Source organism: Ostrea edulis, chromosome 1 (assembly GCF_947568905.1).
Source record: "Ostrea edulis chromosome 1, xbOstEdul1.1, whole genome shotgun sequence".
In the NCBI taxonomy this organism is placed as follows: domain Eukaryota; kingdom Metazoa; phylum Mollusca; class Bivalvia; order Ostreida; family Ostreidae; genus Ostrea; species Ostrea edulis.
Window position 1 is genome coordinate 75,643,163 of NC_079164.1, and position 12,771 is coordinate 75,655,933.

General features: G+C 35.1%; 2 protein-coding genes across 2 annotated transcripts in view; one reads left to right on the forward strand and one right to left on the reverse strand.

Annotated features, from left to right (window-relative positions):
- The window catches only part of LOC125681794 (corrinoid adenosyltransferase MMAB-like), a 7,370-nt gene extending 2,772 nt beyond the window's left edge, over positions 1–4,598 (reverse strand). Inside the window, exons 1-4 of the mRNA XM_048922016.2 lie at positions 4,444–4,598; positions 2,835–2,878; positions 2,281–2,374; positions 1,186–1,237 (exon numbers count right to left, since the gene is read on the reverse strand). Of these exons, the coding sequence (XP_048777973.1) occupies positions 1,186–1,237; positions 2,281–2,374; positions 2,835–2,878; positions 4,444–4,511 (258 nt within the window). The 5' untranslated portion in view covers positions 4,512–4,598. The remainder of the gene's footprint in view (positions 1–1,185; positions 1,238–2,280; positions 2,375–2,834; positions 2,879–4,443) is intronic.
- Positions 1–11,972, forward strand: part of LOC125681151 (eukaryotic translation initiation factor 3 subunit C-like) — a 43,336-nt gene extending 31,364 nt beyond the window's left edge. Inside the window, exons 23-30 of the mRNA XM_056160734.1 lie at positions 4,836–4,981; positions 5,500–5,650; positions 6,274–6,536; positions 7,332–7,377; positions 7,520–7,610; positions 8,682–8,807; positions 8,994–9,147; positions 11,373–11,972. Of these exons, the coding sequence (XP_056016709.1) occupies positions 4,836–4,981; positions 5,500–5,650; positions 6,274–6,536; positions 7,332–7,377; positions 7,520–7,610; positions 8,682–8,807; positions 8,994–9,147; positions 11,373–11,482 (1,087 nt within the window). The 3' untranslated portion in view covers positions 11,483–11,972. The remainder of the gene's footprint in view (positions 1–4,835; positions 4,982–5,499; positions 5,651–6,273; positions 6,537–7,331; positions 7,378–7,519; positions 7,611–8,681; positions 8,808–8,993; positions 9,148–11,372) is intronic.
- The last annotated feature ends 799 nt before the right edge of the window (positions 11,973–12,771 follow it).

Below are 12,771 nucleotides of genomic sequence, written 5' to 3' on the forward strand. Positions count from 1 at the left end.
GTTTTCCTTTAAATAAATCTTAACAAACTTGGATTTCTCGAAAAAATCTCTACAATATCAATGTAAAGTTTAGTAGTTTTATTTACCTATGATTCTAATTGACCTTGAACTTGGCCAAATGACCTTGAATTAATGTCATGACACACCATCATGAGTAACCACTGTATCTGAGCCGCCACTGTTTCTCCATTATAAAGTTGTGGCTCAGACAAACATTTTACACCTTTTTTTTAACCAGTGACCTTCACTAAATGAACTTGGGTCAGGTCTGGCCATAAGTAATCTTTTTACCAAGCAAGAACTCCTACTGTATCTCCATTATAAAGTTATTACATGGTCAATAATAGTGGGATATAGACCGACATAGTGACTCAGACAGAAAGATAGAGATAAATAAAAGTGGGATGGGATATAGTTCGACATAGTGACTCAGACAGACAGATAGAGAGATAGAGAGAGAGAGAGAGAGAGAGAGAGAGAGAGAGATAAATAAAAGTGGGATGGGATATAGTTCGACATAGTGACTCAGACAGACAGTAGAGAGATAGAGAGAGAGAGATAAATAAAAGTGGGATGGGATATAGTTCGACATAGTGACTCAGACAGACAGATATATAGATAAATAGATAAATAATAGTGGGATATAAACCGACATAGTGACTCAGACAGACAGATAGATAGATAAATAGATAAATAATAGTGGGATATAGACCGACATAGTGACTCAGACAGACAGATAGAGAGATAGATAGAGAGAGAGATAAACAGATAAATAATAGTGGGATATAGACCGACATAGTGACTCCTATATATACCCCCAAATTTTGTTTGTAGAGGGTACAGTGAAACCTGGTTAATACGATGTTTTATTTTCCCTGCTATTTCATCACATCGAAATTAAAAACTTTAAACATGTATAATCAGAAAGATTGATCATGTGATGTTTTACTGGTAAGCCCAAATAAAAATAAAATATTGACGTCTGGAAATCCTGAGATCCACCTTCAAGTTATTAAAAGCTGAGTTTGACTTTGTTGTAACTCGGCTGAAGAGGTGTGGAAAACAAAGTGAGACAGACTGAGTGAAGAATTACTGTAACAGCTTACATCATAACAGTTGACATTCTCTTCCAAGAATATAAACTTGTTTTCCACTATCAATGTAAAGTTTAGTAGTTTTATTTACCTGTTCTAGCTGATCAACGAGAGTTTGGTGTTTGCAGAACTCGGCTGCTAATCTATAACAAAAAAAAGATGTGGATTAACATAGAATAAAATCAACTCGGTTAATGAATATTCTTTACATATGCACATATCACATTTATAGTTCAAACATCAATAAGTTAAAGTAACTCCATATTCACATTATGATCTGATAAAAGTATACAAAATGTATTTATTTCCCTATATAAGAGTTAGAACTAGTAAGTTAATCATCAAATAGAATGTATAGTGCATAGCGACATACATACACAGAGTCATATGTCAACGTCAAAAAATTGCAATTTCCCTTAGAATTGGTTATAACATATGAAAAGGACAAAACAAAAAAATCTGTAGAGCCACTTTTCCCCATGTACAGAAAAAGCAGCTACTTGTAAGGCAGGCTTTAACTTCTCTTGATTACTAAGATGAAGGCAAATACCAGGTGACTTTAAATCTTGGCTGCTTGCATTTTCACAAAATAATATGCTTTTTGATTGTCTTGCATGGAATGAAATTCCGATGTTCCACTCTGCTCCCCTTGGCTAGCGAAGATGTCACCAAAGTAAAAGTTATAATACCTGGTGTGTATGAAATACAGTTTATAACTAGAAAGAATTGTTTTAGCAAAACTGATGTCTCGATCTCCCCTTCCATTTTCCACTGGCAGGACTTTAACCTGCAAGTACAGGGGTGGTCAACGGCACCAAATGTAACAGGAAGGGAGAAAATGCAACAGACCAGACTGGGATTCGAACCTGGGCCCCTTGAATCTCTAGTCAGGTGCTCTACCAACTGAGCTAACTGGCCACCGGCAATTGAACCTGGCTGACCGCTACATATAAAAAGTTATGGTCAAAGGTCATAAAAAATGGTACGCGGTACACTGTCTTATCATCATTATACCAACTGGCAACATACCAAATATCAAAGGCATATGTCAAAAGACAAAAAAGTTAAGGCCCGACAAACTTTGTATGAGAAGCAGAAGAAGAAAAATTGACACTAAAACAATAAGTTCCCCTTCTGGGACAGGGAGACATAGTGATATTATGAGTTGGAATTCTGATTATCATACCCAATAGCTGAGCTAAGTTCATCGGTGGAACCTAAAGCTTCAAATATCACATCATCTTTGGACCGTCTCTCTCCTGTGTAAGTGGCAGATGTACCTAGCACAGAAAGAATTCAACAATTACATTTAACAATGCAGAAGTTGGTTTTTCTTCCAAAACTGGTGGTACACATACCAATTAAAATTTTAAAACAATATAATTTATATAATATAAAGCTATATGTCCTTTATAAAAGACTTCTGAATCAGATAAAATTGTATGCAGTAATGACTGTATTGAATTTTTTAAAATCTAGATTATCATACATGATCTTACTAGCAACTAAAGACATTTTTATATCTGAAATAAATGAAAAAGAAAACCACCATGTCGAGGCACATTCCACTCTGCATTCTGTTAGTTTATGTAACATAAAATCTTTAAAATGCAATGTCCTACAAATTATATTTCTGAAATTGGACGTCTTCATTTTCAAAGATGCTTGAGAGTAATTTAATTCATAAATGAACAAAGTGATAGGTAGAGTAAGAAACTAATTGATTAATTTTTTGTTTACCTTTATCCCCAGTTTTTGTGTAAATCTTTGGAAATGATTTTGAACTACAAAAGAACATAATACAGTGTTATGAATCATTGTCAGAGCAATCATCTATATATACAGTAAAAATCACTTAAGAATTTAAACATTCATTTCGATGTTTTGATTTGCTCATCACTTATTGTATAGGGGGAAAATAAATTGCGGTGGAAATTTTCACTATATTCGCAGTCTAGACAAATCTGCGAATTCAAGAAACTGTGAATATCTTTTATTTTTATTATTCTTATTATTCTTTGATACACAATGTGTTTAAAAAGGTTACAGTGATTCGAATCTGCGAATTTATGAACCCGCGAATATGTTTAGAATGGAAAAAAAAACCGTGAAAATTACAACCCGTAAATTATTCCCCTATACAGTATTTCTCCCCACGTATGCATGCCCTTTGTACTGATGTTTTGCCCTGACCATAGTAAATAGCACCTGCATGGACTGAGTGGTTTTGTCTCAGTTTGGATCAAAAAGTAATATACATTGCAAAATGAGTATAATAACAATATGACTAAACAGTAGCTGTATCATATGTAAGAGATGTATAATGGAACAAATGGTTAATGGCCAGGGTGGTTCATGGCAAAACTATCACTTACATTTGTAGTAGTTAACTGCTTAAATGTTCAGAGGATATTAAGGGCTGTTCTAGTAAAACATACATGAGACGGGATGGCACTTGAATATTAGGATGATCACTCATAGAAGTGATTTTGGTACACTCCTATCCACATATAGGGATATATATATATATATATATATATATATATATATATACATGTAGGAAAATCTTCTTCAGAACCACTGGGCCAAATTCAATCAAACTTCATACAATTCATCCTTAAGTGAAGGGGATTTAAGTTTGTTAAAATGAAGGGCTACGCCCCCTTCTAATGGGAGATAATCACAATATAAAGAAGATATCTTCGAAACCTTAATATTTTATGAAGGACCATACTTATACATATACTTTGGTACAATATTGTCCAGGTTTGGAGATTGAGGCTTTGAAGCTATATATTGTACCTATAATTCTTTAAATGAAAGCTTCCTGACAAAATGAAGATTCAAGTTTGTAAAAATCATGACCACTGGGGTTAGGGTGGGCCACAATAGGGGATCAAAGTTTTACATGTGAATGTATAGGGAACCAAACTAAATTGCACAAAGCCTTAGATAAAATTTGTTAATATGAAAGGCAATATCCATCGATCTACAAGAGCACATGATAATTAATGAATTTGTAGTCAAGTTTGATCATTACTGAGTTTTTAGTCATTGCCTTTGAAAAGTTTTTCTGAACCAAGCTGCTTGTATAATAATTATTGCTAGGAACTGCTGTTCAGGTGAGCGATGTGGCCCATGGGCCTCTTATTCAACAGTTTTCAAGTTTGAACTTATTACAATTACAAACATAATATTGTTTGAAATATAAAAGAAAACATAATTAGGCCTATTTGATGCTGTCCAGATTGAACACAAGCGCTGGGTCTTCCTTCCAATCGCCTGGATACCGTGGCCTGGAGATTATATAATATACGATGATTTTTTAAGCACACATGTGAAACCTTACCTTAACAATCTTAGAGACAAACAACAGTTATGCTGCACTACTCTGAATAAATTTTTCGTTTGGAACATATTTTTTGATAAGAAACCGTCTGAAACGGTACACTTGGACGATTAACGATCAGAGAGAAAGTGAAAGTAGGGAGCTCTTCAGTTTGGAGGAGAAAAAAGACAGACGCCCATTCGGCATGGAGTTGCATGTCAGCGCTCCTGGTAAAGTTATTTTACATGGCGAACATTCTGTTGTGTATGGGAAGGTGAATATCATTTTTGTTATTTCAAAGTATTTGATAATTAGAAAGTTCCGTGGTTAAACTATATTTTTCATATAGCTCATATTAAGCTAATATATTTGGACTTAAAATTTCTGAATGCTGTTTTAAAATGTTTGTAGAGAGCCATTGCTGGCAGTGTGAGCCTCCGAACTACAGTTAAAATCAGAACATTAGATTTAAACCAGGTCACTTTAGACTTTTCTGAGTTGAACGTTAAAGAGAATATTGATTCTGCTGATCTCGGTAAACTGGAAAGCTCATTATCAGGTTTGTAATTCAATTGTTATCATTAAAAATATAAAATTTGCATTTATCATTCCTATATTGCCGAGCAGTCTAATAGTACTTTTAGAATAGAGGAATTGTTTTAAGGATTGTGTTATATATTATTTACCGTGACACACACAATAACAATGTTTATGTTCTTTGGGACGTGCAGCTTTGATAAGAAAACACTTGTTATAAATAGATACAATATGTAGCTTACACGGTGTATCTTGTATTTCACGTGTCTAATCTAAATTATTTGTTCTGATGCCAGTTTTACACTATTATACACCAGAACCCAGTTGCATAAAAGTTTGTTGAGTTTAACTTACAATTAAAGTTTAGATAACACTTTATAAATGTTGGAATTATGACAAGTTTTAAACTGTCAATTAAAGTCAACTAACCTTCCTACAGCTGGATCCAGTATAAAATATACAGTTGAGTCAAGCTCACCAAGACTAATACGTAATATTTCATGACAGGTCATAATTTTTTAAGATGTCGATTTACTTCAGGAAGTCTGGATGAGTTAAACATTCCAAGTGAAGATGTGAAGAATACATTGACTTGCCTGCAGTTAAAAGACAGCAGTTTGGAGTCCGTGTTGAAACAACAGACAATACTTACTGCAATATGTTTGTTTTGTTATCTCAGGAAAATTTCAGGGTAAAATTTTGTCAAAATAAGATTTATTGATGGTGAATAAAATCATTATGGAAGAAGGGTAATTTACAATGCACTTTTATCTTACCATGGAGTAAGGCTAAATGTAATGGTAATGCATTTCTTCAAATCAAAGTAATGCCTCAACAATGCATTACATGTAATGATAATGTAATACATTGATTTCTAAATCATAGCATTGCTAGCATTACATTGCATTACTCATTGTGGAGAAACGTAAATGGTAATTTAATGTTAATTTGATGGTCATTCAAAGCATTACTTTAAAAAATATTAATGGAAATTGTGATTTAATGCCCACATTTTTAAAATAATGGTAATTTATTACTTCACAATGTATTTCACCCCAACTGTAGTACATGTATATGTTTTCTTTCTGGGAATCAATGTAACACAGATGACATGGGGTGTGTGTGTGTGAAGGCTATTTCTTTGTTTTTGTACATCTTGGGATCTTTTGAGACTAGGGGTGAGAACACTCTGTTGATAATTGTGCATTGAAGTGGGGAAAGTACTTCCTTGCTAATGATAGATATTGCATGAATATTGAACTACATGCAGACACAAAATTTCAATATCAAAATATATTTTTATCTTTCTCAAAGGAAACAGATTGGAGTAGATATTGTTGGTCAGTCGAATCTTCCAATCGGAGCTGGATTAGGATCATCTGCTAGTTTCTCTGCTTGTCTGTCAGCTGGATTGTTAACTTTGTTTGGTTTTGTTCAGAGACCAGAATGTTCAGAAAAGGAATCTATGGGTTTCTGGTCCAAGCAAGACTTGGAACTCATCAATAAATGGGCTTATTTTGGAGAGAAAATAATACATGGGACACCGTCAGGGGTGGATAACTCTGTAGCAACATTTGGTAAGGGTTTTTTCATGAGATGTGTAGTATCATAGATACATATATTCATTCCCAGCTCTGTACTCCTAGTATTTATAGGTTATAGACTTTGTATGGGAAAATATGACGACCTCGTTTTTTGTCGTGGACGGACCTCGCAAGCTCGGTTTGTCTACGTGTCAAAAACTCGGTCGTAATATTTTCTTTTTATTATGTACTTTCAATTTCATTTAGAAACTAACAATGATTTTATTTTAACAATTTCTTTATTGGTTTAACTGAGTAAAAGATGAAAAACACGAAAAATTTGAAAATTAATGGTGTAGTGTATTGATTGTGACGTAATGTTTGCGGGCCGGAATGTTTCCGGGCATATATCGTGTGATATATGCCTGCAAACTTTTAAAGAAAAAAGAAGAGATGAAATTGAAAGTATATAATAACTATTGTTATAGATCTTAAATGGAATAGGCAACACATGTGCTATAATATAATTATATTAGACATTATCTGAGATCATTTATTCTGCTGAAATACATAGCCAATCATAGTCCGAAATATTTGACGTTTTCCTGGCTTTTTTATGATTTTGATATTTACCGTGCCAGGAAAACGTCAGAACCAGCACCATTACGTAAACGTTTTCCTGGCACGATAAATATGAAAATCATAAAAAAGCCAAGAAAACGTCAGATATTTCGGACTAAGCCAATCAGAGATTCTTGTAAGCTGTAGCACTAGATAGTTATTTATGTGATATCCTGCATAATACTATTAAGCTGAATAAAAGTGACTTATTTATCTTTATCTTTGAAGGTGGGGCTATTTGTTTTCAGAAAGGAATCATTTCTCCTTTAGAATTGTAAGTATTTGAATTTTCAACTTAAGTTTCCATGCATTTGAAATTTAGAATCTAACTTTCCCTATTTATTTGCTTTGATTATTAGTGAAATGCTCTTCATAAGAAGTAAACATTGTGTCTCGTTACGTTTATTGTCGTACAGCATTCCACAGATGAAAATTCTTCTCATCAATACAAAGATTCCTCGATCCACTAAAAAGTTGGTTAGACTTGTCAGGGAAAGGAAAGAAAAGGTGAGCACATGACAGACTTCTCTCTACCGTCTGTGATGTATTTATAGCTATGAATATCTGGAGATAGCAACTGACAAGTCACAACAATTGATTTTAAATCAGTCTAAGACAAATTGATCATTGCCTGACAACTTGGTTGCTGAATTATGACTTTGGGATTTTTATACCCCCCGCAAACGAAGTTCAGGGGGGTATATAGGAATCACTCTGTCTGTCTGTCCGTCTGTCTGTCTGTCTGTGCAGATTCGTGTCCGGGTCATAACTTCTTTATTCTTTGACATAGGCATACCGTATTTGGCACACAGATGGATCACCATGAGACAATGTGTCGAGTACCTGCATGACCTCTATATGACCTTGACCTCAAGGTCAAAATTAAAGGGTTTTTTTTACAATGGATTCGTGTCCAGGCCATAACTTCTTTGTTCTTTGACTTAGGCATACCATATTTTACACATGAGTGTATCACCATGAGACGATGTGTCGGGTACCTTCATGATCTCCATATGACCTTGACCTCAAGGTCAAAATTAAAGGTTTTTACAATGGATTCGTGTCAGGGCCATGACTTCTTTTTTCTTTGACATAGGCATACCATATTTGACACATGAGTGTATCACCATGAGACGATGTGTCATGTACCTTCATGACCTCTATATGACCTTGAACTTTGACCTCAAGGTCAAAATTGATTATAGGGTTTTAACATAGTCATACCATAAGACATGGGTGTATCACCATGAGACTATGTGTCATGTACATTCATGACCTCTTTATGACCTTGACCTTTGCTCTCAAGGTCAAAATTATAGGTTTATACCACGGATTTGTGTTCGGACTATATCTTCCATTTTCTTTTACAAAGGCATACCATATTTTTACACTCTGGAAAGCGGTAAGTTATACCTATTAACAACACCCTTTGGGAGATTGGGGTAAGCGGGGGGTATTCTTAGTGAGCATTGCTCGCAGTACCTCTTGTTTGGTTTAATCTCAAAATTGCTCATCTCTTGCTGTCTTCCTTTCCCATAATAGTTGTGTTGTTATTTTCTATGAACTTTGTTTTTACAGAATCCTGAGATATATGAGCCTATTCTTCAGTCCATGGATGAAATCACAAATGCAGTGGTGAAGACTTATGGTGAAATATGCAACAATGATGTTGGTTCTCAGTCATCGGGTTTTTCTAATTTAGAGGCATGTTTAAATCTTAGCCATGAGTCATGCACTATTTGAATCTTATTATGTATTATACTCATTGACAATTCCAAAAGTAAAACTTTACACATTTATAATACATGTATGTAGATCATAATTAATTCAACATCTAGGATGAAATCCTTTGTGAAAAATAACTTTTAGAAATCATTTTATGATATTTAGGAACTTATAGATGTCAACCAGCACCTGCTACAAGCCTTAGGTGTAAGTCATCCTGCATTAGATGATATCTGTCTGACCTGCATCAGATCAGAGTTCCACGCCAAACTGACAGGGGCAGGGGGAGGGGGTTGTGCCTACTGTGTCATCAGGCCAGGTAATGCCAAAATAAAATGTTTTGTGTTTCTCTGATTTACATTTTGACTATTGTTGATCTTCAAAATGTTAGAAAAGTAATTGTAATTTATATAGACAAACACTAAGATTTCAAATAGATGTTTGAACAAAAATGTTTTACCTACCTGTGGTAGTGTGAGTGATATGGCATTCATACCCTACCTAATGTCTTGAGTAGTGAAATAGGAAACACACATATATTTTGTTTGGCCTAAGTGAAGACAAAGATAAATATTTTACTTTCAAAACAATTAGTTAAAACAGTGGAGATAACATCATTCAGATACTGCTACATTCAGTAATAATTTATTATTATTATAAACATCATTCAGATATTGCTACATTCAGTAAACTTACACCGGGACTCAGAAATTTCATGCAAATGATTATATCATTACAATTTATAGAGATATCAAATGCAAAAATATTTTAAATGTTCCTCTTCGTGGTCTTTGGTGATCAGGTCTTCCAACAGTCTCTTGGAATCCCCATTGACACAAATTGTGCTCCTTTGTTAGCTGACCTGTTTTTATATTCCTATGAAGCAGAATTAATTAAAAAACTTCTACATGAGAAGAAAAAAATCTCTTGCTGTGGCATTTAATTCGACATTTAAATATATCAACGACGTATTATCTATTAACAATAATAATTTTCATTCATATGTCGATTCGATATATCCCAGTGAACTCGAAATAAAAAACACCACAGAGTCGTCCACTTCTGCTTCATACTTAGATATTATATTGAAAGTAGATATTAACGGCAAACTAACAACTAAACTTTATGACAAACGGCGTGATTTCAGCTTCTACATCAACTTCCCATATTTATGTAGCAATATTCCATGATCACCTGCATATAGTGTTTATGTCTCTCAATTGATTTGATACGCAAGAGTTTGTTTGCTTATGGTCAGTTTATAAATCGAAGCAGGCTACTGAGAAACAAGTTGATGGTGCAGGGGCTCCAACAGTCTCGTTTAAAGTTAGCATTTCGCAAATTCTATGGTCGTTATAATGATCTAATTTGCCAATACAACCTACCATTGGGTCAAATGCTGTCTGACGTGTTTCATACCAATTGTTAGGCCGTTCTTGACACACTGATTTTGACTGCGGATAACTCCGTTTACCTGATCAGGATATGGGGCTCACGGCGGATGTGACGGTCGTCAGGGGATGCTTACTCCTCTTAGACACTTGATCCCACCTCTGGTATATCCAATGGTCCGTGTTTGCCCAACTCTCTATTTTTTATTGCTTATAGGAGTTATGAGATTGATCACTGTTCGTTATCTTCGCCTTTCATTTAACCTACCTACCTGTTCTTGTTCTTCATCTTCTTTCAACTATAGTCCAGCTGGACATGTCATTACTGGCGATGTTGATATAGTTGAAAATGAGGGCATCAAATCACTTATTCTAAAATATCCTAATTACAGAGAATTTCGGTCTTTCAATTGGCGACAGAACTTCATCTCTATTATGAATTTTGTCGAAGATAAAGAACTTGGTACATTGTCAGAATGGATTAAAACTATAAGGGAATATTAAAATTCCGCATTAGACATATTAAAACAAAAGTACATACCATCTATCCGTCTGTGTTTAGTAAACCAGAAGCGATAAAAGAATTAGATAGGTTACACGAGGAAAATGTTTTAGTTCCAGCTGACAAAGCTTGTAACAACATTGTCTTTGTTTGAAAGGTTATCTTCACCTTTCATATATCAATGTGCAAACGTTCCCGAGTTGTGTGAATTGAATTTTACTCATGGACCCTGAAGTTAGGGTGGGGCTAAAATCGGAGATCAAATTTTACATAGTACATGAATATAGGGGAGGAAATCTTTTCCAGAACAGCAAGGTCATGTTATTCGTACTGACGTTGAAGCATCCCCAATTTGCGTAGATTCAAGTTGGTTAAACCATAACTCTATGGTGCTAGGTTAGGGTCATAACATGGGGTCAAAATTTGTCATGGGCTTAAAGACGGTAAACAGGAGGGCCAGGGCGATTCAGATGAGCGTTGTGGCCCACGGACCAGATCAAAATCCTAGCGCCGTAGCCGCTAGTGCACGCAGGGCACAGCATACAGCAACAAAAAAGTCTAACCATCTTTGACCTCCACTTAAGTCCGTCAACTGATTATAAAACGTCATTTACTGTAATTACTTTAGAAAATTAATATATATCTATACAGATGTTTCTGAGGAATCCTTGGAGGCGTTGAAACTGGAGATGATAAAGAGGGACTTTGACTGTTGGGAATGTACGCTGGGAGGACCGGGTGTAGCAATGGCGGGTAGATGAGGCAGGGAGGACCGGGTGTAGCAATGGCGGGTAGATGAGGCAGGGAGGACCGGGTGTAGCAATGGCGGGTAGATGAGGCAGGGAGGACCGGGTGTAGCAATGACGGGTAGATGAGGCAGGGAGGACCGGGTGTAGCAATGGCTGGTAGATGAGACAGGGAGGACACACGGTTTAAAGACTCCATTGTACATTGCCCGGGGAATACATAACACGTTCAGATATGGATTCGTCAGTTTGATAAACCACGACTCATTTCCCGGAGAGGCCATTCATATAAAACTGAAACACCGCATGCCATTTTATGTTTTACCACAGTTGCACGACATGACATTCAAGATTTTATACTCTGCGTTATTCGTTCCATCTGTGTTTTAATACAGTGTTTCTTGTTGAATTTATTATACGCTTGGTTTAAACCATTCAACATGTACGAAACGAAAAATGCAAACAAAGAACTTCCAGGAGTTGACGTAATAAACATTTTCTGATAGTTATTCTGCTTGGTCCTCACAAACTTGCTGGTAACCATTCTAACCTGTGTCCGTGGTTTTGACAGTATGCACAATCCAGTCTTTTCTCTGAAGACGCACTAATTAAGTCTATAGCTTCATTACACCATATAAAAAAAAAAGATATACATTTTGGCAATATTGCAACCAAAAACAAAAGCATTAAATTTCAATTAAGAAAAGCAGATGCAATAGCACTAGTATATTCCAGGGAAAAGTTGACGAGAAATTCAAAAGTGCAATTAGCTCGGTGTTTAATTTGTTGCTGTCAGAAAAATTGTATTTGAGTAGAATAACACATGTTTTGTGGTAATTTTTTTCACTTTGTCATCTGTCTCCGGTGTATAATGAGTTGCTGTTGAATTCATTATGTTAAATTAGTTTCTGAAGTGTGCTAAACAATTTTGCAGGCCTTAAAATGGTAAACAAGATTAAACAAATTCTTCCGTTTTGTACATTTAAACAAAAAAATCCGTCAATTGCAACGATTGTTTAACATGCATGGACAAAGTATATGCAAGATCACTGCCCTGCTGAATCATGGGAGAATATAAAATGTATTGTTCTAATTCCAAACTCAAACCTCCCTTAATAAAAATAATTGTTAAACTTATAAAACAAGGATTATAAAACCCAACAATAAATGTCACGGAATATTTTTGATTTAATTTTAAATACTTTTCTGGCATTTTGGGGTTGACAATGACTGTTCATTGCTGTTCCTGACCTCCCGTTGCAGTGATATTATATTTACTTTAAGGTTGGAGTCTATGGGCGTAC